This window comes from Eretmochelys imbricata, chromosome 2 (genome assembly GCF_965152235.1).
Source record: "Eretmochelys imbricata isolate rEreImb1 chromosome 2, rEreImb1.hap1, whole genome shotgun sequence".
NCBI lineage: Eukaryota > Metazoa > Chordata > Testudines > Cheloniidae > Eretmochelys > Eretmochelys imbricata.
This window is the reverse complement of record NC_135573.1, coordinates 183,339,280-183,366,378: the sequence shown is the minus strand read 5'-3', so window position 1 is coordinate 183,366,378 and position 27,099 is coordinate 183,339,280. Positions and strand designations below refer to the sequence as shown.

At 44.1% G+C, this 27,099-nt stretch overlaps 1 protein-coding gene across 1 annotated transcript in view; it reads left to right on the top strand.

Moving 5' to 3' along the window:
• The first annotated feature begins 551 nt into the window (after nt 1-551).
• Nucleotides 552-27,099, top strand: part of ITGA9 (integrin subunit alpha 9) — a 291,590-nt gene continuing 265,042 nt past the window's right edge. The window contains exons 1-4 of the mRNA XM_077809245.1: nt 552-730; nt 11,545-11,672; nt 13,479-13,585; nt 21,446-21,569. Of these exons, the coding sequence (XP_077665371.1) occupies nt 552-730; nt 11,545-11,672; nt 13,479-13,585; nt 21,446-21,569 (538 nt within the window). The remainder of the gene's footprint in view (nt 731-11,544; nt 11,673-13,478; nt 13,586-21,445; nt 21,570-27,099) is intronic.

The window sequence follows — 27,099 nt, the reverse complement described above, 5'->3', positions numbered from 1 at the left end:
GGGGAAGCTTTTGAGCACCAAGGAAAAAAGGGTGTGTGTCAGGGGAAAACGAAGGGCGGGGGGAGAATTTCCGTGGGTCCCCTCACCAAGGGGATCCATCCCCTTAGCTCGCGAAGATGCTACGATGCTGAGGGAACGAGCCCGGGCTGCGGCCGCTAGAGGGCGCCGCCGCTGTAGTTTTGTGGCCGCCGCTGTCCCAGGCAGGGGAGCGCTGCTTCCACTCCCTGCGCCCCGGGGATTGGAGCGAACTGGAGCTTCTCTGCGAGGCGGCCACAAAAGTCCCTGGCCGCTGCAGGACTGAGTCAGAATCCCTGGCTGCAGCCCACCCAGCCCCCTCTGCTGCAGGCTTCAGCCGGACCGGGCGGGCTGCGGGGCGCTTTCCGGAGCTCCTGGGACTCCACGGGCTGGGGCTGGATTTTTTTTTTTGGTGTAGGCTCGTTTCAACTCCAGCTTAACACCCCGGGCTGCCTGCAGTGAGGGGGGGCGGGCGCTGGATTTCCCCAGGACAGAGGCGCTCCCCGGCACACGCACTCCCCGCCCTGTCCCGCAGGATGCCTGGACCCCAGTGGAAGCTCAAGCGGAGTTGGTTTAAAGTGCTGGTGGGCTTGCTAGCAGTGGCCTTGGCTTATTCCTACAACGTGGACCTGGATCACCCCGTGGTCTACCAGGGGCCCAATGGCTCCTTCTTTGGATACTCGGTGCTGGAGCATTACTACGATAATACCCGCTGGTGAGTAGGGCAGAGGGGCTGGCTCTGTGGCGGGGAGCTGCTGCTGCGGCTTGAGCTGCACCTGAAGGTGTCACTTCGAAGTGGCGCTGGCATCTCTCACCCCCCTCCGGCCTCCTGCCCCAGCCTTTTTGGAGTCCCCTGCTCCAAGCCAGGTGGAGTCAAGTTCTCCTCTCCCCGCTCCCCAGTAGATATTCCAGGATATTGCAGCTGTCTCAAGGTATTTCTGTGACCACTCGAATAAGGGCGATTTTAACTGCCTGGTTGAAACAGGGCAGCAAAATCCTTGGTGGCAAGAAGGGAGAGACATCACAGTGTCTTTAAGCCATGATTTGAGGACTTCGGTAACTCAGCCAGAGGTTAGGGGTCTGTTGCAGGAGTGGGTGCGTGAGGTTCTGTAGCCTGCAATGTGCAGGAGGTCAGACTAGATGATTATGATGGTCCCTTCTGGCCTTTAAATCTATGAGACTAAAGCCCTGCTGGAGGGGCTCCCTTCCCCAAAGCCGAGGGCCTTTATCCTTATTCTTTCCCGGCAGCATCCAGAGGAGCCTGCTGCAGGGGGAATGTCTCCTATTGTAAATTGGTCTTGCGGTTGGTTTGTGGGATATACTGGCCTTTAAATGGCCTTCTCCTCCATTTTCCAAGTGTCATGAAGTGTCACCTCAACTCACCATGGAGGCTAAACTCTTGTTCAGTAAGAAGATTACTAGTAATTTTCAGTTAAATATATTGCTTTCCTGCAGACACTTTACTGCAGACACTGTAGCTGCCATGCCTAGTCAGAACATGACTGGATGGGATATGCTGTATTTCTTCTTAGAGTACAGTCACTTGTGTGTGTGTGTGTGTGTGTGTGTGTGTGTGTGGGCTTCTTCTGAGGACCAATTGACAGCGGTGGTGGGGGACTAGAGAAGTAGTGAAGGCTGATTTAACTTGGCATGGACTATCTTACTGGTAAAGATTAATGGTGGGATAGAAGTTCAGGGTGAAATTCTGGCTTTTGAAGTCAAAAGTCCCACGGGCTTCAGTGGGGCCAGGATTTCACCCTAAATATTTAGAGACCCTCTGGCTTCAGACAGGACAATGTCCAGTCTCCAGCTATCACGTTTCACTTAAGATACCAGTTTAAAATCCCCTGCTACAGTAAGAGGGAGCATCCTTCTCCTTCTGGCATTAAACTTTACTTTGTTCCTTCCTGCAATTGGATTGACCCAGAAAAAATGGAGCTAAACTACAGTTGCTGCTGTCGAGGGGTGTGTTTATTACTGCCAGTAGCTTTTTCCACTGCCTGTTGCTGGAAATTGGGAGAGTACTGCAGGATCAGATGTTCTGGTTCCACCACACCCACTGATTTAAGGCTTCGAGTGTCAACCAACATGATTGTCAGAGAATCAGAATAATGGCTTCCTAGACACATTCTAAAGAAGAAGTTTTTAAATTAAAAATTAGGGTTTAAAAAAAGTGGTAGCTGGATGCATTTACTTCTGCGTTTCAACCTTTGCTGAGTAATCTGTTCAACAGAACAGCACACAGAATCTGGCAGGGCCTTCAGTACCTTTCAGCGGGTACTAAGTAAGCAGGCAATGATTTTTTTTTTTTCAAAGCAATGAGGAGGAACATTTAATCCTGGCTTTGATCCCCCCCCTTTTTTTTTAATTGCAGAAATGCTGCCTCTTACTGTGGTTTGGGAACAGCACTGGAGCTGACATGTTTGTTTAAATCTCCAGTATAACTGAGGCCAGCTAATGTGTACTTAGAATGTATTATGGTAATAAAGTAGTTTTGCTCTGCCTTGGATGCAGTCTGATGGAAGAAGTTTGTGTACTTCCTGGAAAAGCAACAGAGGCACAAACTACCAGGCACCATTTAGAAATAAGCGAGGTTTGAACTTCAGAAGGGCCACTCAGTGTAACCAAATCTTCTAGCCAGGTATTAGCTTGTAAGTAGTTCAAGGTGATGTGTTCTGTGGTTTCAATTCAGTTACAGGTAGAGGACACTGAAGAAAGATTTCTTCCCATAGAATCTATTTATTAAGTCCATCTGTTGCCCTGAGTTCAAATGCTGCCATGAAAAGAGGAATTGCAGCCCTGTGGTTCTCTGTTTCCACAAGCCGCAGGTTGGGATTCTATCATACTGTAGTCCACAAAGGGAGTGCTTCAGACTGGTGGTTACTCTGGTTAGCAAACAGTTGCTGCTGGAACATGCAGGATATGTACTTGGAGAAGTAAATGAAATGTGTGTGGGGTGTTGAATTGTCACTTCCCCCCTGCAGGTGCATTCTTAAGTAAACCAGACATCCATGGGGATTAACTGCAACTGCTAAAACCCTAAACAATTAGTGCCTTTTTATACTGACACACAGTTGTTGCCGGCCCTGGTGACATTCTGAACCTAGTAGGTAATTGGGGGACACCCTGAACTAGAGGCATCACTTCAGAAAAATTCAAGGGGGAGGGGATGGTCAAAGTTGGATCGGCATATAGAACATTGTGTGATAGTTTATCCTGAAAGTCAGGCGATGGGAAAGTAAAGACATAATGGAGCATATAAGGCTTATGAAAAGTTTGGGGGTTGCTCCATAGACCGAAGCATGTATCCCTTTTCTGCAGTGCAAAACTGCCCGTTGTGTTTAGTCCTTTATGTAATCCCCTTCTTTGCAGGAAATATTTACAAGCTCATCTCCTTGACAGCAAATTCATGTGATATGAAATAGGATAGGTCATGTTGGGTTAAATGGGACAACTTTTAGTAGCAGTGGTCGCCATGGTGTGAACAGTAGAGCATTGATAGGTTTGATCTGTTTGCAAAGAGGAGTTGTCTGCATTCCATATAGAAGTAACTGATCAGAATGATTAGAGTGGTTTGCAGATGGCGGGGGAGGGGGGAAGAAGAGGACATCTTCTATGTTTGTATAGAATTTTTAGAGGGAAGGGCGGTGTATTTTGAATGATAAATAAACATAGAACATCTGTATGCATCTCATAAAACTATCTAAACTGACTAGTTTACTACTTTTCTACTGCTCTCTCTCTATTTGCATCAGGGGCCCTGTTAGAATTAAACAGGGTCCTTTTAAGTGGACCTAGCTGATGTCACTTTTAATGTGCATAGGAACAGTAAATACAAGTAAACAGTCCACAAAGCTTCTCTTTATCTCCATCTCTTAGATATGGACAGATTACTTAGCTGTTGATTTGGGAACTGTAGCACACTTGTGGATTAAATAAATGTATTCAGCCTCAGTTTTAGCCACTTAAAATGAAGTTCTTTCACACTCTTTGGGTCACAAGTACTTGTATGCTTTGCCTTTCTGCATGGTGACTTTCAATGGAGCATTCCTTATTAAATATCAGTATCAAGAAAGAAGCAAGTGGTTGGAAAAGAAAAGAAACCCTTCACTTTAAAATGATGCTAATCTTATCACACAAACCAACAAAAGATAGGAAAAGCAAAATTGAAAATTACTCATTGTCCTTAACACACGTTGATGGGGAACACACAATAAAATGAATGAAGTGCCAGTCTAAAGGAATGCTGTTGAGATGAAATAATATAATTTCTTGCTTGTGTGTGGGTAACAGTGGCTCAGATTATGAAAACTGATATAAACAAATGTTCTACATGGTTAAAAATGTTTTCTCATTTCACTCTGCTTGGGAAATGAAGCAAGGCTGGCAGTTTCACTTCCTGCTTCTCCTGCACTAACAAAAAAATACCAGGTAGGTTTTGGTTAATAACACTGCAGAGGGATGTCGGTCTACAGAAAAATTTTCATTTAAAGTAAAAGTTTCCTGCAGACTTTTCGTGGCGCACAAATGTCCTGACAACCATATCTGATGTGTGAGGGCATATTAAATATTATGAGAGGCCATAGCCCCATCAACCCGGATTATGACCTCATTTGAAAGACCGTTCTTCTTGAGTGTAATTCTATTATTCTTGAAATATCTAGTAGCTGATATCATATAGCACTATTTTAAGAAAATAGAAAACTGCCCACACATCTTGAACGTGCCTGACTGATACACAAAGATGGGGATCTGGCAAAGCTGGAAAAGATTTAATGTACACTGTGAGAAAAGAAATTTGGCATTTGCTCCTGGACCTTTATAATTAATACATATGTTAAGATCATGGTGTTACATGCATTAGGCTGGATTCAGCAAAGATGATGCAGGAAAGTTACCACCGCTATCCTCTTCCATATGGCTTATAGGCACCTTGAAAATCTTATGAAGTTGCACTTGTAGGAGCTGCATCTCCAGTCTCTGCCTGCTTTTGGTCATCCTCTCTCCGCGTTTTGGGCTGCTGTTGCTTCTCACATGCTACTGTCTCCACTAAGGAAAAGTTGCAGCCACTCTGCACCATCCACAACCCACTCCGCCCAATGCAAATCCCACCAGCAGGGTTTATATTGGCTTAAACCGCCACTGATTCTAGTCAAATGTATCATTGTTTACAGTGCTTCTTTTGGTATGACTTAAGATTTTCAAAAGCAACTAGTGATTTGGGATGCCCTCATTTTTGGGTGCTCAAGTTAAGACACCAAAAGGGCCCCCCATTTTCAAAAGCACTTGTTGAAAATTCAGGCCCCCTTGAGATGTCAAGCTGGATGCCCAAAAATGAAGTCACCCCAAATCACTAGAGACTTTTTAAAATTTTGATCATGTGTCATACAGAATTATCTCCAATGAACTGTCCCTTCCCTGACCCCAGTTTTTATTAAATAGTTTGAACTGAAAAGGATAGTCAGTTTAGTTTAGGATAAAAATGCGTTCTGTAATATAAAACAGGGAGTTACAAGGCCCTTAATCCGTCCTGATCATTAAAGTCCCTTTAATGAAGTGCATTACACCCATGAGGCTTTCCCTCATGTGCTAATATCTTTATACATTTTTGCCAATTCGTAAACCTCCGTGTTGGCCATTCATTTTTATATAGCACAAAACACTAGTCTGTATTATGTCCCTGCAGTCTGGGGTTGGGCTCTCCTTCCCCTCCACCGTAATCCCTCACCTGGAGGTGGTGGAGCTGCAGTTGTCAGCTTTGGGGTGGCAGCAGCAAGGGGCACTAAGTCTGCTGCGAAAAGTGATATTGATAAATATCACTTTTCACGTAGGCCCCCCCCTTACTTTTGTGCTGCTGGCACAGCACTGCCTTCAGAGCTGGGCACCCTGGCCAGCAGCCTCTGCTCTTCTCTCTGCCTTCAGAGGAGGTGGCGAGGAGTGGGGGCATAAATGACAACAGACACAAAGAAGGGGGGGACAGATCAAATAAGTTTGAGAACCGCTGATCTAAAGTATCATTCATATATATAAATATTAAACAAGATCAAATTTAGGAAAATGGCTTGGATTAAAGTTTTGTGCACCAAATGTGAACCTGGAGCAAATGTGTCTGACCAAGTTTACTCTCTCTCTCTCCACGTCTATATACATACACTCTCTCTCTCTCTGCGTAAGAGAATTTGGCTATGCAGCCTTCACTAGAATGGTGTGAAAAATGTATTTGCAATAAAAGGAATGTACTTGTTGGTTGTACTGAGATTTCCTCTTTGCAGTTATTTCTACATGATTTCAAGATGGAGAAGACTTTGTCTTCATCACATGTTCTCAGGTTATTGTATTTTCTGATGTCTCTTGTTTTGCTTTCTTAAGAGGATTTTTTGAGTACAAGTTTTGAAAGATTTACACAGTTCCTCCTCATTACTGTTCTCAACTGAGCAAGGAACCAGGTGGTTAGCTCCTGCTTTCTTTTGGAGCCTAGACAAGCATGAATGCTCCTAGCCTTTAGCTATAGTTTTGAAGCTTGGAATAAATCTCAGCAAATAGGAAAAATAAGTATTTTATGCTGATTTTTTTTTAATTTTTGGAGAAATTATTACAAGAAACAATAACTTGACCCTTACAAAAACTTTAATGATCTAACATGAATCACTAGCTAATTCTTTTTATTTTAAAAATCCTTTTATAATTCCCTTCTCTCCCCCTTCCTCCTCTTCCCTTCTCTCTCTGCCAATTTAACGTGGTGTAATAGCCTCAACCTTCCTGGCAGCATGACCTGGCACATCTAGGCAGTCTAGTTCCATGGCTACTGACTGAGAGCTGTTATCACTGGAATGACCCTCTATTTTTGTGCTTTTATGTCATTTGTTGCTTCCTGCTCTTAACCGCAGACTGCGGTTATCTGAAACATGCCGGGTGGTGTTGCATCTGATGGTTGATTTGATATATTGTTGTTCGTACATGACTTAGTATCCCGAGGATCTTTTTATGTGATCCAGAATGAAATAGGGGAGGAGACCCACATGAAGGAAGAGTGTCCTGTTTGTCTTGGTGTATTGCCTGGACAGACCACAAACACTGAACTGCGAGCTGCTGTTGGGGCTCTGGAAAGGAAGGACTGATTTGGTGCTATAGTTACAGGTTGTGCAGCAGTGGCTTCTGAATTACTGCCCTCTCACTTAAGACCCCGCATTCAGTGGATTTACCTATTGAATAGATGAACCAATTGAACATTCCTCCCCCTAAATGTATTGTGGGGGGGAGAGGGGGGAAGCCTTCGACCAGGAGGAATCAAACTGGAATCCTTGGATGCATTGGAGCAGCATGTGCCCTGTTGCTGCTGCTTATTTTAATCTGTTGTGATATAGGAGGCAATTTAAAGATGTTTCATCTCTGCCACTTAAAATTGCTGTGAGGGGCAGAGGACCTGCAGCGGTTGAGTTATGGCTGTCTAATCGGTGCTGGCACGCTGGAGACAGATTCTAATGCGTTTGGCATCTTTCCTTGCCATTGGGACCACTCAGTGCTTCTTTGTGCATTGTACTTCCAGCTAGATACAGCGCTTTGATTTCTGAAACTGTTTATCCTTAGGGCCATTCAGCAGCAAGGTGGTGGTTACTCCCTGTGGGAGGTAAACATAACGCAGGTGCAAATGAGAGTGAGATCATGAAAAGAAGGATATATAGCCTCATTGTCTACTGGCTAGTTCTCCACATTGTCATTCTGGAAATTGGCATCTCCAATAAGAGAGGATCTCGCATCTGATTCCTCCAGACATAGCCAGTAACGGGTTGGTAGGCTCCAAGAGATTTGTGTTAATCTTGGTCAGAGGTGGCCGTGATAGGCTGTCCTGAAGGTTGGTTTGAAAGGAGTAATGGGAAAGTTCCTTTGGGCTCCAACATGAATGCTGCGTAGTAATGGGCAAGACTCCACAAGGTCCCATAACCCTTCACGAGTGGATTCTGATTCTTGTAGGAATAGTAAAGTCACTCCGAGAAGCCATCACCAAGACTAGGAACCTCCCCTCCCCCATAACGAAACCAAAACGTGCTACTTCAACCTTGCTTTCCTGCAACAAAATTAAAACAAAATCCCTACAATCCCTGGTGGGGGAGAACTGGTATGTGTCTGTTCAAGATTCAGGTATGGTGCTATGGTGAGGTGCAGTTGTAATGCCTAAATTGATAGACCCCAACAACTGAAGGCTTTTAATCCTTCCCTTTGTTTCCTCCTCTTTTCTGTTACGTCTGCCTTGTTGAATTCTTGTACTAGAATTGAGGCTGTCACAAAATATTGACTCAGACTCAAAGGCAACTGTGCGCATAGAGTCATTTCTTTCCCTTGCTGGGCTTCGCTTTCCAGTGTGCCTTTGTGCAGCCAGTCAGAGGGATCCCAGAAACATCCTCCAGAATGTTGTGGTTGTGATGAGAGCCCATGCCAATGCGTAGCTCTCTGCAAAAATCTGACCATATTGTGACTGTGTTGGCTTGGGGAATGGAACTGCCCTGCTTAAAATCTGAACAGTGCTGCAAAATCATGCTACGCCACTAAATTAGACTATTTAAATCCGAGTTGGTTAAATTGGTTGGGAGATGTTGGAAGGCTGCCTGGCTATAGCAAAGAAATGAACAAGGTTATTCTTTTATGGGCTGTTTACATATTCACTATGTTTAGGCTGGGGCAGGATGAAGGAGTCCATAGTACTGAAATGCTAGATTACCACATTTTACTTCTGGAAAAATTTCAATATGTACAGTATGCTTTGGGAGAAACTTTCAAGCATTTTATTCTGAGTTCAGGGAACTTTCACCAGTCCTAGTAATAACTTAACTGGATTAATTACTGACATGCACCACATGCTGTGTTTGTGTCTTGCCTGGTTTTTGCCCCATCAGATAGATTTAGTATCTAGTTGTGTTCTTGGAGATATGTCTTTCAAAAACATAGCTGAATGCATATTTTCTCAAGATCAATTTGAACTTAGAATCAGTGCATGGAATCCTGCTCACACAGTTCAGTATTATTCTCCCTCCCACCCCTACCTCCCCCGAGCTTTTTAAAGAGAAATTAATGATTCTTTATAAATTAAGCTCCTAGATCTTTTTGAGCATTATTGAGTCAAATTCATCTCTGTTGTAAGGTGGGCACAGCTCCACTGGAGTTGCACCACTTAAACCAGAACTGAATGTGGTTTACTGTAGCTTATTGTAATAGCTGGTCTTTAGAAACACTTTCTTGACACTTGCAATTTAAACCATTCCTCCTTAAGCTAGCAATATCCCCCCCTTTGTTTATTTTGTTAGACCTCGTGAATGTCAATAAGTGAATGACATTCATTCATCGCCTGTGTAAATGAGATGATTGGCATTCTGATTTCAGCCTGCCTGCCTGCCTGGTGAGATTTCCATTTGGAGCTATTATTTCAGGCTCCCCTGTGCTTGGTCCCCAATGTGTGAAGGCTTTGTAGCTTTCAGCAATTTAGTTTCAGGCATTAATTTTTCTCACTTGTGAAAACATGATGTGCATATAGAGTGCAGCCCCCTGGCAAACCTCTGTGATACTACAGCTTAGCCCATGATACTGGGAGAAAATGATCCCTTTAATATGGATTTCTTTCCCTCTAAATTTCTCTTAAATGTCAGGACACGGTTTTGTCACATCAGCCAATAGAGCACGTTAAAGCTATGAGGAAAACTTATTGCCCAAGTCATTTCTTAGTATAGCATAGATTCCTGATTATAACTCCCTCTGATAACATAACACTCTCTGCTTCTCCTTCCCAGATAGGTGGAATTGAGATTTCAATGTTTTTTTCTCCACGTTCTTACACTGAGTCTGGTAGGGAGTAGGTGGGGATAGGACGTAGAGGCTGGTAAGTAGGAAGAACGAAAGTCATTGAAAACCAGCAATATCCCTGTTTTCTAGGCCTGTATTGAGATCTCTGACCATTTTTACATGATGTGACCCACACTTAACACCATGTAGCTTTTTAGCCCTTTCTAATGGCTGGACTATGAATAGACTCCTAATGCCTCTAAGATGATAGACCTGATTTGTTAGCTCAAGCACTAGAAGCACATGCTTTTCAAGTCAGTGGTCTTGGGTTCAATCCCCATAGACCACCTGACCAGGGACATTGTTGCATACAAAAGCCAGTGATTTTTGTCTGGATTTTGTATCCCTGTGGACTGGCCTTCTCAAGGGTCAGCGGATCCAAACTGATAGCAAATTGACTAGGTGCATGTGCCATACCTTGTGAGGGCAGGTGTTAGATCTTTGGTGGTCTTCCCCTTCCCCCCCCCCCCCCAACCATCTCTCTCATTCTCTCACATTCTGCTCAACTCAGGACATGTCTACGCTTAAAATGCTGCATTGGCACAGCTGCAGCTCTTTAATGAAGACCCTCTAAGCCAATGGGAGAGAACTCTTTTGTTAATCCATCTCTTCAGAGGCGGTAGCTATGCTGGGAGGAGAAGCTCTCCCGCCAGCATAGCGCTGTCTACGTGGGGGATTAAGTTGGTATAACTGCATTGCTCAGGGGTGCGGGTTTTTCTCATCCCGGAGCAATGTAGTTCTACTGATATAGGAATGTAGTGTAGATCAGCCCTCCTCCCGGCACATGAGTTCAGATTTACAAGATGGAAGGAAGAAGTGGGAAGGGCGCTTGCTTGGATGAGGAAATGATGGAGTCGGCTCATGTTACAAACACTCACATAGTCATCTGATTCCTGCCAAAACATCCCCTCCCTGCCCTCTTCCCACTCATGATGGCAGGTGGTCCATTTTTTTATGTCACTTATTGATAACAGTACAAAATTGTCAGCTAAACTGTGGTCCTCATGAATCATTTGGATCATTAAATTGGAGCATTGTATTAATATGGTTTGATCACTTTCTTTCAGGAAGGAGTTCATACCTACAATCACAGCTGTTGTTGATTTGATACTTCCCCAAGATGCTAGTTTCTCTCACACAGTATCAGTAATATAGATCCAGTCTTTGCAGCTTTGTCTCTAAACTGTTGGTGGCAACACATCGTGCAATAATTCTGGATTTCTGAAGGACCACTCATATGATAAGTTGCCTTGAGCTTCAGGGATTAGGATGCCTTCGGGTTCTGATCAACCGTATTGATCTGCGTTTTGATGAACAGAAACGTAGCTTTTTTCCCTTTGTCGCCATTCATTTTTGGCTATTGTGGATTTGGAGTTGACAGGATTGTGGTTAGAACCTAAAGAAATTGGATGCAGCTGCTGTTCTCTGTCCTAAAACTTTCCGAAATTGCTTATTTGGGGGTGAAGAATTGCTTTAAATGTGTTATGTGTCAGATGGAAATTTAGCTTGTTCAAAGAATTCCTGGATTCCTTGAAGGAAAATGCCTTTACTGTGTCTGTTTTCATTTTGTGTATCATTGGTGTCATTTTACCAGGCCATCAGAAGAAGTCCTCTTGCCAAAGGTGCACTGGCAATGTCAGTGTGTTTTTTTTTTCCCTCCTGAAATTAACTACTTCCTACCTTGCTTTTGTTTTCCAGGGTCCTGGTTGGTGCCCCAAAGGCAGATTCTAAATACAGCGCCTCTGTTAAGTCCCCAGGAGCTGTCTTTAAATGTCGAGTCCACACCAATCCTGAGAGGAGGTGCACAGAGCTGGATATGGGTCGAGGTGGGTAACTCTAAGACTTTTTTACTTACCAGTTACTGAAAGTCCTCGCAAATATCTTAGGGCCTGATCCGATGTCCCTTGAAATCATTGGAAAGACTCCCATCAACTTCAGTGGGCTTTAGATCAGGGCTCTAGGGCGCACCGGTATAGCACTAGGAACTTGATCCCATTGAAGTCCAGTGCTAAAGCTCCCATTTACTCTAAATGGTTCAGGATTATGTCCTACCTGAGGGCTGGAAGCAATATGTTCTTGATGGAGGTCTCTGATTGCAGTCTGTGCTCTCTCTGGGCCACTGCATAAGGCTAATCTTTTTGGTCAAGCTTTTTCCAAATGAATCTAAACCAGGCTGTTGTCTTTTCCTTACTTGCTTTGGTCTCTTTAGTTTCTGGAGAGGGATGGTTAGAATTGCTGCTCATTTTGAGCAGTTCTCATTGATTTTATGTGATTTCCCCCCTCCCCCCACATTTGAAGGGTGAATATATACTGTGTTATAAACAGAGTAATGTGTGTGTGTTCACTAATGGAATAATAACTTTGATTTATCCTACTTCTTATGCAAAAGAAAACAAAAACAAATCAATGAGAGTAGTTTGTTGTTGCATATGATCAGGACCAAGGTCCCATTGTACAAGATGCTGGTCAAACATATGTTGAGACATGGTCCCCTTCCCTTCCAGGGCTCCCAGGCTAAGGCCCTGATCCTCTGATGTAATCCTTGGGAATGGGTCCTTATGAAGAATGATACATGTTTGATCTCTGTTGGTGAAAAAGAGTTCATAGTGGTATTGCTGTGTTTTTGCTGACATGTTTTATTTTAACATCACTGTATGAACTTTTTCCTGACATCGGAACCAGAGTATGCTCCGTTATACGTTAATATTGAGGCTATGTCTATGCTGATGGCGGTGTGCAGAGTACATTCACTGCACACCCCCTAGCAGTGTAGACGTGGGGTAGACATTCATGCCAGAACCCTAGGGTATGTACCCTACACTGCTCTCTACATGCCCAAGCAGTGCTTCCCAGGTTTACGCTGCTATTTTTAGCACTGTAATATCCCACTGCCGCCCTGCTGCTGGAGCCTTTCCCCCTGCCTCCTCTGTGTCAGAGCCTTTCACTGCTAAGTGTAGCAGCCCACGGCAATGTGGATGCAACCTGCTTTACACTGAAGCGTATAGCTACGGGCACCCTACACGCTGATGCAAGTGTAGATAAGACCTTAGTGAAAGAGGGTTTTTTGGCAGGTTGTTTTGTTTTTATCAATAAAATTCTACTTAATTCTACATGTAGGTGTTCGCAAATATCTATCTATATATTTAGTTTTGCTAAAACAAACACTCGTTCCCCCCACTCCTTGACACTACAGTAAGATGAGTTAATAGACGTAATGACAGATCATAGAAAGAAAGAGTTGAGCCCATATTTTTAAAAAATGCCGAAGTCCCATTTTCTAAAGTGCATTAGGCCCTTGTGAAAATATTACTCTGCCAACACCTCAGTATTTTCCCCGTGGACTTCAGTGGGACTGATCATGTGGCTGAAGTTAATGCACGTGCTGAAAGTTTCACTGTCTTGAGCCCTTAGATTTTAAACTCTTTGGAACAGGGACTGTCTTTTAGGGGGGTGTTTGTACAGCACCCAGCACAAGGGGGCTCTCATCCTGGGCACTCTCTTAATACGTATGAGAAATAATAGTGAGAGATGGGAAAGAGCGGTTCGATCAACTAGTGTATCTCTTACAAGGGCACATTATAGATATTTAAAAAACTAAATGCATCCTCCTCCCCGTCCCTCCCTCTTTTAAGGCAATACTTGGGGCACGCTCTGTGGAAAGACCTGTAAGGAGGATAGAGATGATGAATGGATGGGCGTAAGCCTGGCTAGGCAGCCCAAGGCTGACGGAAGTGTGCTGGTAAGTCCGCCCTTTCCCTTGATCTCAGTAGAGTGATTGCTGCTATGCTGACACTAATGCTGAACATGTTGGGATTAATGTCTTCACTAGTGACTGACAGAGTCCAGGTTTATGAGCAGTGAACTCTCTAGTCCCTTCCTTGAAGTGGATAGAAAAATGAGCCCCAGCCAGAAACATACTGAGAGAAAGAAGACTTCAAAGCAGTAGCACCTGACTTGTCACCTAAGGGGCTTCCTCTTAAATTTCTGAGTCTTTAGGCCTTTTGAACAGAATGAATGGAACTTTGTTTTTTTCTCTGACTGTGTCCGTTAGTTCATTTGTTTTACAGATTGTGTGTGTGGGGAGCAGGGCATAAGTCAATGAATACAGTGTGTGTATGTGTATGTGTGTGTTGTGTCAGAACTTGTAAAAAATGTCAGATTTAGGTATGCAGCTAAATTCTGCTCTTGGACGTGTGCATGAATCTTCCATTAATGAGGTAGCAGACGTGGGAGTCAAGGTTATTTGTTCGTTCATCTTTGGGGTAGAGTTAACAGGCAAATATTGAGACCCCTGGGAGTTGATGTGCATGTTTGTTAAAGGGCAAAATTTGATCCTAAGGATGCGGAATTTATCTTGATAGGACAATATTTTAAATAATGTGAACCTTCAAATAAATCACTGAGGAAGAAGGGCAAATATTGCAAAAAAAATTTCTATAAATATTTGACATTTTAAAATGAGACTGATTACTATGTTTGCTCTTCCCTTGGGTTTGCTCTTGGTGAGTAGTCTAGCAAACTAACATGCGGGAATGTTCACTGAAACAGCAAGACTTGAGAAAATATTGTAGAATATTTGTGAAAAATGAATGTCAAGATTGTACTTGAGAGCCTCCAACAGAAACCTTTTTCTAAACTAATCCAATCACAAAACAGTAACCTACCATGTGACCTATGTTTCCAATCAAATTTGGAATACTAAGTATGTGGAACAAATTGTCAACAAATATTTACCAAATTTTTTTGCACTATTCAGCCAGTTACTTTAAGCAAATCACAATCAGTTTGTGGGCAGCTTGTGAACAGAAAAACCTGAAATTGGTAGAATAAATTGTTACAGGTTATTCTGCTGTAATCATGGGCATAGCAAGTTGGAGGGGCGGAGGGGGATATTTGTACAGGTTGTAAGATCCAGCCTTTGCCAAAAAAAACCTAGAGATGAAATGTGTTAGCTACGTTACTGATTACTCTGTATAGATTAGTTTTCCTCATAACCAAAATGAAACTGAATAATTGGATATGTTTTTGTATATCCTATATTTGCATGGGCTCCCCAGGGTGCTAAGTGGTCTCATCTAACATTTGTGTGATACCATCTCCAATCTTCCACTTACAAGAAGTGGAAGATTGGACAAATGACCAGGGAAGAGTATAAAAATATTGCTCCAGCATGCAGGAGTGAAATCAGGAAGGCCAAATCACACCTGGAGTTGCAGCTAGCAAGAGATGTTAAGAGTAACAAGAAGGGGTTCTTCAGGTATGTTAGCAACAAGAAGAAAGGCAAGGAAAGTGTGGACCCCATACTGAATGAGGGAGGCAACCTAGTGACAGAGGATGTGGAAAAAGCTAATGTACTCAATGCTTTTTTTGCCTCTGTCTTCACGAACAAGGTCAGCTCCCAGACCACTGCACTGGGCAGCACAGCATGGGGAGGAGGTGACCAGCCCTTTGTGGAGAAAGAAGTGGTTCGGGACTATTTAGAAATGCTGGACGAGCACAAGTCCATGAGGCCGGATGCGCTGCATCTGAGAGTGCTAAAGGAGTTGGTGGATGTGATTGCAGAGCCATTGGCCACTATCTTTGAAAACTCATGGCGATCGGGGGAAGTCCCGGACGACTGGAAAAAGGCTTATGTAGTGCCCATCTTTAAAAAAGGGAAGAAGGAGGATCTTGGGAACTACAGGCCAGTCAGCCTCACCTCAGTCCCTGTAAAAATCATGGAGCAGGTCCTCAAGGAATCAATTCTGAAGCACTTAGAGGAGAGGAAAGTGATCAGGAACAGTCAGCATGGATTCACCAAGGGCAAGTCATGCCTGACTAATCTAATTGCCTTCTATGACGAGATAACTGGCTTTGTGGATGAGGGGAAAGCGGTGGGCGTGTTGTTCCTTGACTTTAGCAAAGCTTTTGACACGGTCTCCCACAGTATTCTTTCCAGCAAGTGAAAAAAGCATGGGCTGGATGAATGGACTATAAGGTGGATAGAAAGTTGGCTAGATTGTCGGGCTCGATGGGTAGTGATCAATGGCTCCATGTCTAGTTGGCAGCCGGTATCGAGTGGAGTGCCCCAAGGGTCGGTCCCGGGGCCAGTTTTGTTCAATATCTTCACAAATGATCTGGAGGATGGTGTGGACTGCACCCTCAGGCAGTTTGCAGATGACAGTAAACTGGGAGGAGAGGTGGATACGCTGGAGGGTAGGGATAGGATACAGAGGGCCCTAGACAAATTAGAGGATTGGGTCAAAAAAAATCTGAAGAGGTTCAACAAGGACAAGTGCAGAGTCCTGCACTTAGGATGGAAGAATCCCATGCACCGCTACAGACTAGGGACCGAATGGCTCTGCAGCAGTTCTGCAGAAAAGGACCTAGGGGTTACAGTGGACGAGAAGCTGGATATGATTCAACAGTGTGCCCTTGTTGTCAAGAAGTCCAATGGCATTTTGGGATTATATGTAGGGGTATTGCCAGCAGATCGAGGGACATGATCGTTCCCCTCTATTCGACATTGGTTTGGCCTCCTCTGGAGTACTGTGTCCAGTTTTGGGGCCCACACTACAAGAAGGATGTGGAAAAATTGGAAAGAGTCCAGCGGAGGGCAACAAAAATGATTAGGGGACTGGAATGCATGACTTATGAGGAGAGGCTGAGGGAACTGGGATAGTAAAGTCTGCGGAAGAGAAGAATGAGGGGGGATTTGATAGCTGCTTTCAACTACCTGAAAGGGGGTTCCAAAGAGGATGGCTCTAGACTGTTCTCAGTGGTAGCTGATGACAGAACGAGGAGTAACGATCTCAAGTTGCAGTGGGGAGGTTTAGGTTGGATATTAGGAAAAACTTTTTCACTAGGAGGGTGGTGAAACACCTAGGGAGGTGGTGGAATCTCCTTCCTTAGATATTTTTAAGGTCAGGCTTGACAAAGCCCTGGCTGGGATGATTTAGTTGGGGATTGGTCCTGCTTTAAGCAGGGGGTTGGACTAGATGACCTCCTGAGGTCCCTTCCAACCCTGATATTCTATGATTCTATGAGCCATGTAAGACTATTTTGTAATAGCAGATAGGTAAGGAGTCCTCAAAAATAGATATGTTTAAAAATAAATACACCAAATCAACTTTTAAGACAGGGAAGTTAATACCAATATTCTGTATCATGCCACTGTGTGGTGCTGAGCATGGTCCACACCTGTGCAAGCCAATAGGATTGGAGGATGGTGCAGTCGTTTGCAGGAAGTACATCAGTATCTTGCTAAATCAGGACCTAAATCCCCATAGGCAGGATTTTGTACCACACATTGAAGTCAACGGAAACTGTGGCATTGATTTCAGTGTATGCGGTATCAGTCCCTCAAAGAGCCACTGTCCTATTGGACCAAAGCTAACTCTCTGTTTAGGACATGAAGACTAAATAGAAAAGCCTTTTATAACAAAGATATGGTGACCATATTGGCCAAAGGGAAAACGGGACACTGTAAGGGGCTGGCCCAAGCCCTTCCCCCCACTTCGGCCCCCATGGGGCTGGTCGAAGCCCCCTCCCCACCCTGGAGCTGGCCTGAGTCACACATCCTAGCTCCTCTCCCTGCACGGGGGGCAGGCAGGGCTTGTGCGAGCAGCGATGCACATACTAGACAGGGTGACCATATTTCCCAAAGGTTGGGCCTGGCATTGCTGCTTGCTTGAGCCCTGCCTCCCCCCGCCCCCCACGCGTGGGGCAGGCACTGCTGCTCCCCCCCTCCCACCGCACGTTTCTCCGCATCCCGCTTTTTTGGACAAAAGTGGGTATTTGTCCTGTTTGTTCTTGCCAACTGATCAAGCAAACAGGACAAATGCCCACTTTTGTCAGAAAAGTCGGGACAGGGCTTAAAAAAGGGGACTGTTCTGGCCAAAAAAGGATGCATGGTCACCCTAAACAAAGATAATCTGAAGACTGTAGCTAGACTGAAGTGTAAACTGGTCCAGCATACATCCTCCTGACCTTGGATCTCATCATGAGTCAACGTTAGCAGTAATCTGAGAGTTACGACAATACAACTTGGGTTGCCAGTTCTTTCCATACTAAAACTGTAAAATGCATTCTCTTTCTCTCATTGGGAAAGGAACCAGGGACAGTGCATTAATACTTGGAGATAAGCCATGTCCCTTAATCTACCTCTTCCCAAATACCTGCCCCATTGATCATGTATCTCGTTTTTCTCCAAAGTGTTGCCATTTTTTCATTTTAAATAGCCAACTCACTGTATACTGAATCCTACAGTATGGAAAATAAAATATATGCACTGAAGCTAAAGCCCACGTGGTAAATGGCGGAAGGGATTTCAGTCAGTTATCTGTGCACTTAAAAAGTCCCTTGTTGGACTCCACTCCTGCAGTGAACTCCACAGAGCCCTATTGACTTCATGAAGGACTGTTTGCAGGATCAGTGTCTTAGTTTGTAAACTCCATAAGGCAAGACTTGTATTTCCTGCTGTATTTTCTACAGCACCAAGCTGGCATTTAATAAACAACAACAAGGCAAGGTTACATTCATATGCTCCATTTGTTTTGCATTTCTGTCGTGGTTCATTGCTGCACCACTTTTCCTTTGTATTATCCAGGTCCCCACAAATTTTGAGACCAAAATGTATGACCTCAACTCTTGAATTCCACAACAGTGTTCATTCTATTGCTATTCCCTCACCCTCTCAGAGCCTCTAGCTCATAGCTAAAAACACTCATTGATATGAAATTTGTCATGGTGATTTTCCAGGGTGGATTTTTCACTGTGATCTCCAACTGACCCATCTCAACTCGCAGGACTCAGCTCCTGAGATGTTCAGGCTCTCTGGCTTGGAATTCCTTTCCCATCCATGGGCCAGTGAAGTGGGGAGCTTGTAGCCAGCTTCAGTGGCTCATCTTTCTGGCTTCCCAGGCCTCAGCTACACTGAACTGTACAGGGAGCGTGCATTGTAATTGAATTAACTCCCTTTGAAGGGGCAAGCAGGAGTGCAAGAAGCAGCTAGAGGCAGGTCCTGGCATGGCAGGGGATCGCAAATAAAAAACAGCAGATTCCTTAATAAAAATGCCAATTCCATGGCATCTTGGAAAAATGCCAACTTCTGCAGCCACAAAAACGAGGAGTCTGAGATGAATGGGGAGACCATGCCTCTTAGAGCTATTGTTTCAGCCTCTCTTCAGACTCAGGCAGGCAACACTGCATCGCTTACACTCAGCTCATGTTTTAATACTTTGCTTCATACCCATAAACTCAAGTTTAAATAATGGAAAGCTGAGATTCTGGAGCAGAATTGTGGTATGGGACAAATTCTGCCACGGCTGAATCCCCAGAGACTGATTTTATAGAAAGGTTAAAAATCTCAAATAGAAACATAGGGTGGGAGCACTGGAAAAGGCTGTAGCAGCTCATATTTTCCAGTGAACAGAATATTATTTGTTCTTTTTTGTTTTCATTCATTCATGTGAAATGCTCATAGCTTTGCAAAGCTTTCAGCCCTCGGTCTGTTTTAAATATCCATGTTAAGCAGCAGCTACTTCTCTTTATCCCGCCCTCTATCCTGCCCTCAGCATTTCACCTTAGCTCATTCCTGAGCAAGACCTGCTGCTGCTCTCCCCAATTTTCAATCACTTGTGCTGCTTTGGAAGAGATTAGTGGGTTAATGTATGCGAGTCACTGGCAGCTTTTGGGAGGTAAAGAAATAAGGGAATTTATAATATCACAACCCTTTATTTATCTTTCTATAGCTTAAAAAACACGTTCAGTTTTTTCCTTCACAATTTATATGCGGAATAACTTTTTTGTTTTTCAAATCCATTCCTTTCTGTGACATTCTGTTCTCTGGTTTCATTGCTCAACTTGAATGTCAGCCTAGAGCTGTGTCAGTATGACACACTCTATGCAAATGTATATGGGTGTGTTTTTGCACTCCCAGTGCAAATGTTTCGGAAGAGAAACAATTTCCTGATCTCTCTGAAAGTAAATATAATGCATTTTAAAAAAAACTCTGACCAAAGAGTGCCTGGAGATTAAAATCACAATCAAGTTTGCTTAAAAGAGCAAGTAATCGAGTTCAATAAGCTCTTCCTTATGAGCCTCCTAACATACATCTGGCTGTCAGAGTGCCATTATAAACAGTCTTCATATAATGCATGTCTCTCTGTAACAAAGCTTTCCAAAGCTCCTTGAGCTCTTCATTATGCCTCTGTGTTAACTATCTTATCCAGTAAATACATGCATTTGGTTGAGTACTGCAGATTAGAACAGCAATAAATATCACTTAAAGCTGATGATTCGGGAGAGCTCACTGTTGGTGGTGGTCCATTCCATTAAAACGAAAAGAAAGCCGTGGTGATTTTTAGTGCTTTTCTAGGGGTAAGAATTAGTCTTGACTCTGGTCCAGATTGAGTTTTGCTCTATCCATTCCCTGGTAGTTGGACAGGATGATGCGACTGTGCTTGTTTTATAATGCGTTTCTAGGAGCGTTCAGCGGCAACGTGCTCAGCACTGAGGTGATAAGATGGGGATTGGGATAGAGTGTCTTGCATCCTTCAACATTATGCTCTCCAGGCAAGTGCTGGCCTCCCAAAGGAAGTGCTGTCTTGTCCTCCTTGACTGGAAGGGTTGTGACTAGGATGCGAGGCTGACAGTGCAGCGAGGCACGTCCGTTGGTTCTAACAGACAAAAAAGAGGCTCCACGAGACTGAGCAGGCCACGCTTGTGATCCGTCTACAAGGCTGTGTCTGCGTTGCCTGCAGTGGAGCTATGCTGACTTACACCAGCTGGAGATACAAGTTCAAATTCAAAGCTTCTGCTGTTTCCCATTTCATTTCCTTTGATTCGAATGAGCTCTTTGGGGGTGGGGAGATCGGTGGCCTGTCTGGTGGTGAGGCAATGGTAATTCTGGGAGTGAAGGGGAGCTGGGGATGTGTAAGCCATGTGTTTGTATGCTCTTATTCTGAGACTGCGAGGAGCGCAGCGTCCTGGATTGAGTGTCTTGGCTCTTGTTGTGGAGGGGTGATTGGGTTTTTCACCAGGAAGGGGAGGAGGGTGAGAAGGTGGAGGGGGAAAATGGAATGTTAATTTTGGGCCTGTCATCCTTCTTAGTGATCCTTCCAGTCTTAGCATTCCCTCCACCTCCTCACCCACTTACTCCCATCTTATTCCTCTCCCACACCTCCCCCCCAGCTTTCTTTTCTTCCACTAGATTCTACCCAGTCTACCTTTGCTTAGAAAAGGTCCTCCTGGTGTCACCTCCCTTCACCACGAGGCTCTAGGGATCTACTTGACACATTGCCTGGCACTAAAAGTGATAAGGGTCTTGAGATCTGCTGTCAGAGCTGCCCCTGCTCCAAAGAACACTCATATGTATGACATGGGTGGCTAGGAGGAGCTTTGAAATTTGGAATTTGTGGTGCCAACATTGGCAATGTAAAGTCTTAGCAGTGGAGGAACATGGCAATTGGAGTATCCTTTTTGTAGCAAAGATGGGGTTCAGAGAACTAAGGAAGAGTTAGGTGGGGGAAAGGGAGAAAGATTGGGGCGGGTGTTTTTGATACAAAGGGGCATCCTGCTGCCTCACGTTTCAGTAACACATGTGATATGATCCATTTAGGCCTGTGCCCATCGCTGGAAAAACATCTACTATGAGACAGAGTACATCCTCCCCCATGGTTTCTGTAATATCATCCCACCGAACCTCCAGTCCAATGGTCGAAAATTACTGCCCTGCTATGAAGGTAAGGTGTTATTTCTCTGTCATTATGACAGAGTAGATTTTCTTGTTGTCTCCAAAAGTATCTATGATAAACCTTCATTAATACATTAAAAAAAGTACTGCTGACTCAGGCATAATTTGGCAGAAGGACGATCTTGAATTTAAAAAAGAGGGTAAAGACGATAATTGGTTTCCATGAGTAACTGTGTGTGGCCATGCTTAACTGATAGAATAATAAACTTTTTGGAACAGTATCTTGAGAAAACCATCAACTCCCTTATCTGGATGTCACCAGGCATGTGACATGAGTACAGCCACTCTTACTTGTCTGCATGTTCGGCATTCTAGATTAATAGGAAATGATCACACCCATGTTTAAGAAATATTTGCAGTCTGACACTGTCATTTATAGGAGGGGAGAATATTGCTTAAAGCCTAGATTTTAGGATACCAGTGTAACAAATTAGAATAAAGTTGCCTCTTTCAATTGCTGCTACTTTGAAAATGTCCAGCGGTGCATGATGTTTTTTTCAGTGCCTCTCAAAATATTGCTGTCATTCAACATAGACCTGGAATGGCATTGAGAGTGAGAGGACTTGTTTCAGAGTTTTGAACAATAGACAACTTTACTCATTGTTTGAGCTCCAAGTCCTGGATGCTTTAATTTTCTGGTTTATAAAAGGAATAGTCTTCCCTTGTGTGTTTTGTATCTGAATTTATATCCAATTTCATTGTTCAAAGACTCCAAAAGACAGTCTTTCCTGAACCCAAAGCAAATAACCAATCCAGAATGCACAGGTATGTCATTAGGGAAGATGGGGGTCTCTCCAAGCTTTTGCAATTAGCCCTTGGAGAAACATTCAAGAAAACAGCTGCTTGGGTTTCCCAGGTTGGTCTTATGCATCTACGCTCGTAGTTCTCAGACCATGGCGGGGCCTCCCAATGGAGGCACAGGAACGTGTCAGGGGAGGTGTGAGCTGCGTGCATTTTTTTTTTTTAAGAGCTGGGGTTCATGCAGAAGGGCCGTGCAAGCCTGGGAGGTAGGGATAAAGGGAACCTCTCCCTCCCTGCCCCAGCCCAATCCCTCACTGGGAGGCAGCGGGGCTCTGGCTGTCAGTCCCAGGGTAGCAGCAGCAGCAGCGCAGAAGGAAGGGTGCCAATGGGGCACGAAGTCTGCTGTGAAAAATATTGACAAATATCACTTTGCCACCCTTACTTCTGTGCTGCTGCTGGCATGGTGCAGCCGTCAGAGCTGGGCGTCCAACCAGCACCTGCTGCTCTCTGCTCTGCCTTCAGAGCTAGGTGGTGGTAAGTGTAGTGTGTGTGGGTATGTGTGTAAATGACTACAGAGACAAAGTAGGGAGGCCCGATCAAATAAGTTTGAGAACCACTGGTCTACACTAATCTTCCCTCCCTCTTCAAGGACTGAAAAAGCACATGGGTTTGAAGGCCAAGATGGAGTGCAGTCTGATGTGAGCAAGACTTCACTGCCTTTGATTTCCAGTGTCAGGAGCAGCTGGTGACAGGCTGGCTGCTGACATTAGTAAGTGGGGGAGAGTTAACACAGTAGATGTCTGTCAGTTCCTCAATTGCTAATGGATATGTAACTCACTGCTTTGGGTTTTGCTCCAAGCCTAGACATTGTTCAGGCCCAGTACATTGAAGACAAAGCTCATAACAAAACTGGCAAACTTAGATAAACTATATATTGCAATGTGTATCTGGAGAATTGTCTAACCCACCATGTGCTCAGCTCTCATAGGCTGCACTGGAAACCCATGTAACCAGTCTCAAAAAATCTGTGCCATTCTGGGGACAGCAAACATTTGTGCTCTGAGCATCAGTAAAAGGTCCCAAAAATATTCATCTGAAACTTGTATGTTTTGATTCCATATTTAAACTCACTGTTTCACTTGATCTATAACAACATGTGAGGAAGCCATAAAACCTCCTATCCTGAATACTGTCCTCTTTTGTTTGCTTGTCTTCCTGTTGGCAGGATCAGGCCAAGACTATACTTAAGCAATGCATTGCAAATCTGCAATGTTAACTTTTATTACCCCCCTTTTCCACCCCCACCCCAAACACAGAATCACTTCCAGTGTTTCCTCTGAGCCCTTTTCACCACCCTGGTGTTCTTTTAAAAGCTGTCAGTCTGAAATAATTGGAGAGAGGCAGCTCCTGGAAGAGACAATTGCTTGTGCTTCTCTGTGCATCATGGCTTCAGAGTGAAACGGCTGCTAGTCTGACAGGCTATTTGCCAGGAATTGCTAGAAAATAGAAATGTGTGGGCCCAGTATCTGTGAAGCAGCCAGTGGAAAATTGGCAGTTTTGGTGCACTATGCTATTGGCTTAATTTCATTGTATGCTAGAATGAAAATGGGAGGTTTGGGATTGATTTGTTTGTTCCACTGTCAGGCATCAAGTCACACAGTATCACTGAGGGTGACTGAGTTTGCTTCTTGTTTACCTCTGCGACTTTCAGGTTTCTATAAAGTAATTTGGCTTATTCTTCAAACACAAGGTACTGCTGTGATCAGTCACTGAAAGGATTAACTGGAACCCTCCCTTCCTGTGGTCTTAGTTTTTTTCCCCTTAGCTCTTCAGAAAGTAAAGGAAAAAATCCTCCTTTTAGTGAAAATCTGGGTTAGGAACAGCACAGCCAAATTGAAGGAAAGAAATCAAGAGTTTGGTAGAAATAATACATGCACAATGTAATAATTAAGGTAGTTGGAGAATAAGAGCCTCTTCCCACAAACACTTGCTGTTAGGTGCAGAGCTTGAAGCCAACAGGAATACTCATGGTCACAAGCACCGTTCCAAGTTATAATATGCATTTGCAAGATCAAGCCCTGGGACTTCAGTTATCTATAATTGGAACTGTATAAGATACAATTATATAGGCAGTGCAGTATTTGCCACATAAGCTATAATGAAAGGCATCTAACCACTGTAAATGGAGCAGACATATAGTTAATTTATGCTATGTATTTAGTAATGATTTGCCATATAATACAGATTCAGTAATTAAAAACAAAAGAGGAAATGGAAACTTCCTTACTGGAGGGCATTCATGAAACAAGATAGTAGTCTCGATGTGTCTTATTCTTCTCCAGTCTCCCTGAAACAGCTGACAGAAGTCTGGAAGCTATTGAGAGCTAATGAGAGCAGCAGAAGGCCTGCTAGTTAAGTGGAATCTTTCTGGCTCAGAGCTAATCTGATTTGTATGAACTGAAGTGCTTTGTGGGGCACAAAGCTAAGGCCTTCCAAGCTATACTCTGACTTGATTGTCCTTGCTTTTAATGGCTGCCAAATGTGGCCTACAAGGAAATTAGGAACCCAGCCATCCTGTCCCCCGGCTCACTTAATGGGCAGAGATAAAGGGCTGCTGCTGCTACAAGAGACAATTTAACAGAGGTGGGGACAGACAGATGAGCTGGTTTCCTACTTCTGTGGTGTAAGGATCAGAGGGACTGGGGGAGAGAGGTGGGAAACTTAAACAATAATTTCTGGTGGTTAAAGAATATACAGGAACAGTACTCGCCCCCGCTCAAGCCATCCAGAGGAATAGAGAGATTTCCCCTCCGGGGACATAGAATGGCCCAGCCTATTACCAGTTTTCTGAGAGCCATACTCTGATCCTCCTGGCTTTGTGGTATAAATTCAATACCGGGGGTTATGCCATAAAGACAACTAGCATTTCCACCCAATGTGGTGAAATGCTGAAACACAGGGAAGAAGAGATTGGGATTAAATATGTTGTTTTTGGCTCCCAGTGCAAATGACTGAGAACACGTCACAGATATCTGTGTTGCTTTAAACTCTTTATTGTGTGTGGTTTTTTTGGTGGTGGTGGTGGGGGAGTTAATGCTTTTAAGCAATACTTTGTTTTATTTGGTTTGGGGCAAGAGGGGTCAGTTCCTCATCCAGCTCTCTTTTTAGTTGTGATTTGAAAGATAGAGGACTCCATCCTCCTCCTGGCTTTCTGATACGCAGCAAACAGATCAGGGCTTATCTTTTCTTTTGTTTCTTGTTTTATCGTGTAAGTGTATTGATTGGCAGGAGGGGGACGGAGGCTTTTCAAAGGGGGCTTAGGTACTTGACTCCCATTGAAAATCAGCCTAATACTCTCCTTTGTGCCCTTTGACTATCTCCCCCTTAGTGAATTTATCTACTTATGGTTCATGCATTGAGCAAGCCCAGCTCTGTAAATATTGATTAATTCTGTATCACTATAAGGGTGCACAGTGCTTTACAGATGAATGAGAGGCCTGTAGGTGCTTACAACCGAAGGGTCTGATCCTGCCAGCAGTTATTACTTTAAGTGACTAGGAAGATGGACACAGGAGCAGGGGTTGGAACCAAGTTATCCCCCAACCTCCTGGCTGTGGGATCATTGTCACGCTCTCTGGCCCAATGAGAATTTAATTATTTATAGAAAGTGGAACAGCTTCACCAGGAGAGAGTGAGAGAAACTCTGCCCAGAATACTGTCTAGCCCACTGATTAGGACATTCACCTGAAATGTGGGAGACCTGAGATCAAATCCGTGCTCTAAATCAGGCCGAGTGGGGGTTTGAACCCAGGTCTCCTGTATCCTAGGCAAGTGCCCTAATCATTTGAGTATAAGGGGGGGAGCACCAGTGTGTTCTCCTCTGATTTTGTGGATGGCATGTAAGTCCCTTTGTGACTATAGCATGCACTTTTTTTTTGTGTTCAAAACGATCCAGTGAATTCATGTCATAGTCACAAGTAGTTTCAGGTTGACCCAAAATTGCATTTTTAAGCAAATAAACTATTTGTCTGAAACCTTTCACTCAGCTGTAGTGACAAGCGTGCATTGAGGTGAGGGAAAGCACCCCATCATGTCAACTTTGTCATACATTAAAAATGACATTATATTGTATTTGTCAACGTCTTTTGAAATCTTGAACCAGCAGTAGCAAGATCTTGTAGAGAGTATAAGGGAGGCCAATGCTAGATAAGCAGAGGGAGCAAGAGGGAAGCAGAGACACAAGATCTGTGAATACAGGAAAGAAATGTTGAGCTAGATCCTGGATGAAATGGGGAGGCATTGGAGCTTTCTGAGGATAAGGGTATCATGACTGAGCCTCTCTTTATTTGTGAGGAGGCAGGCAGCCGCATTCGGTACCTGCTGGAGTCTGAGATTTTGGGTGTGCGGAGACCATAGAGAAGGCAGTTTCAATGGTGGAGGCAAGAGGAGATGAAGGCTTCTATGAGGGTTTCAGCTACAATGATCTCAAGGCAGTTGCATTTACTAACAGTGCTTCATGAGTGGTGACAGGCAGCAATTGCAGATGAGATGTGATGGGGGAAGGGTGACCTGCAGAAGAATGGCTTTGGGGTTGTCAAGGTTCCTCCCCCACTCTGAACGCTAGGGTACAGATGTGGGGACCTGCATGAAAAACCTCCTAAGCTTCTCTTTACCAACTTAAGTCAAAACTTCCCCAAGGTACAAAATATTCCACCCTTTGTCCTTGGATTGGCCGCTACCACCACCAAACAAATACTGGTTACTGGGGAAGAGCTGTT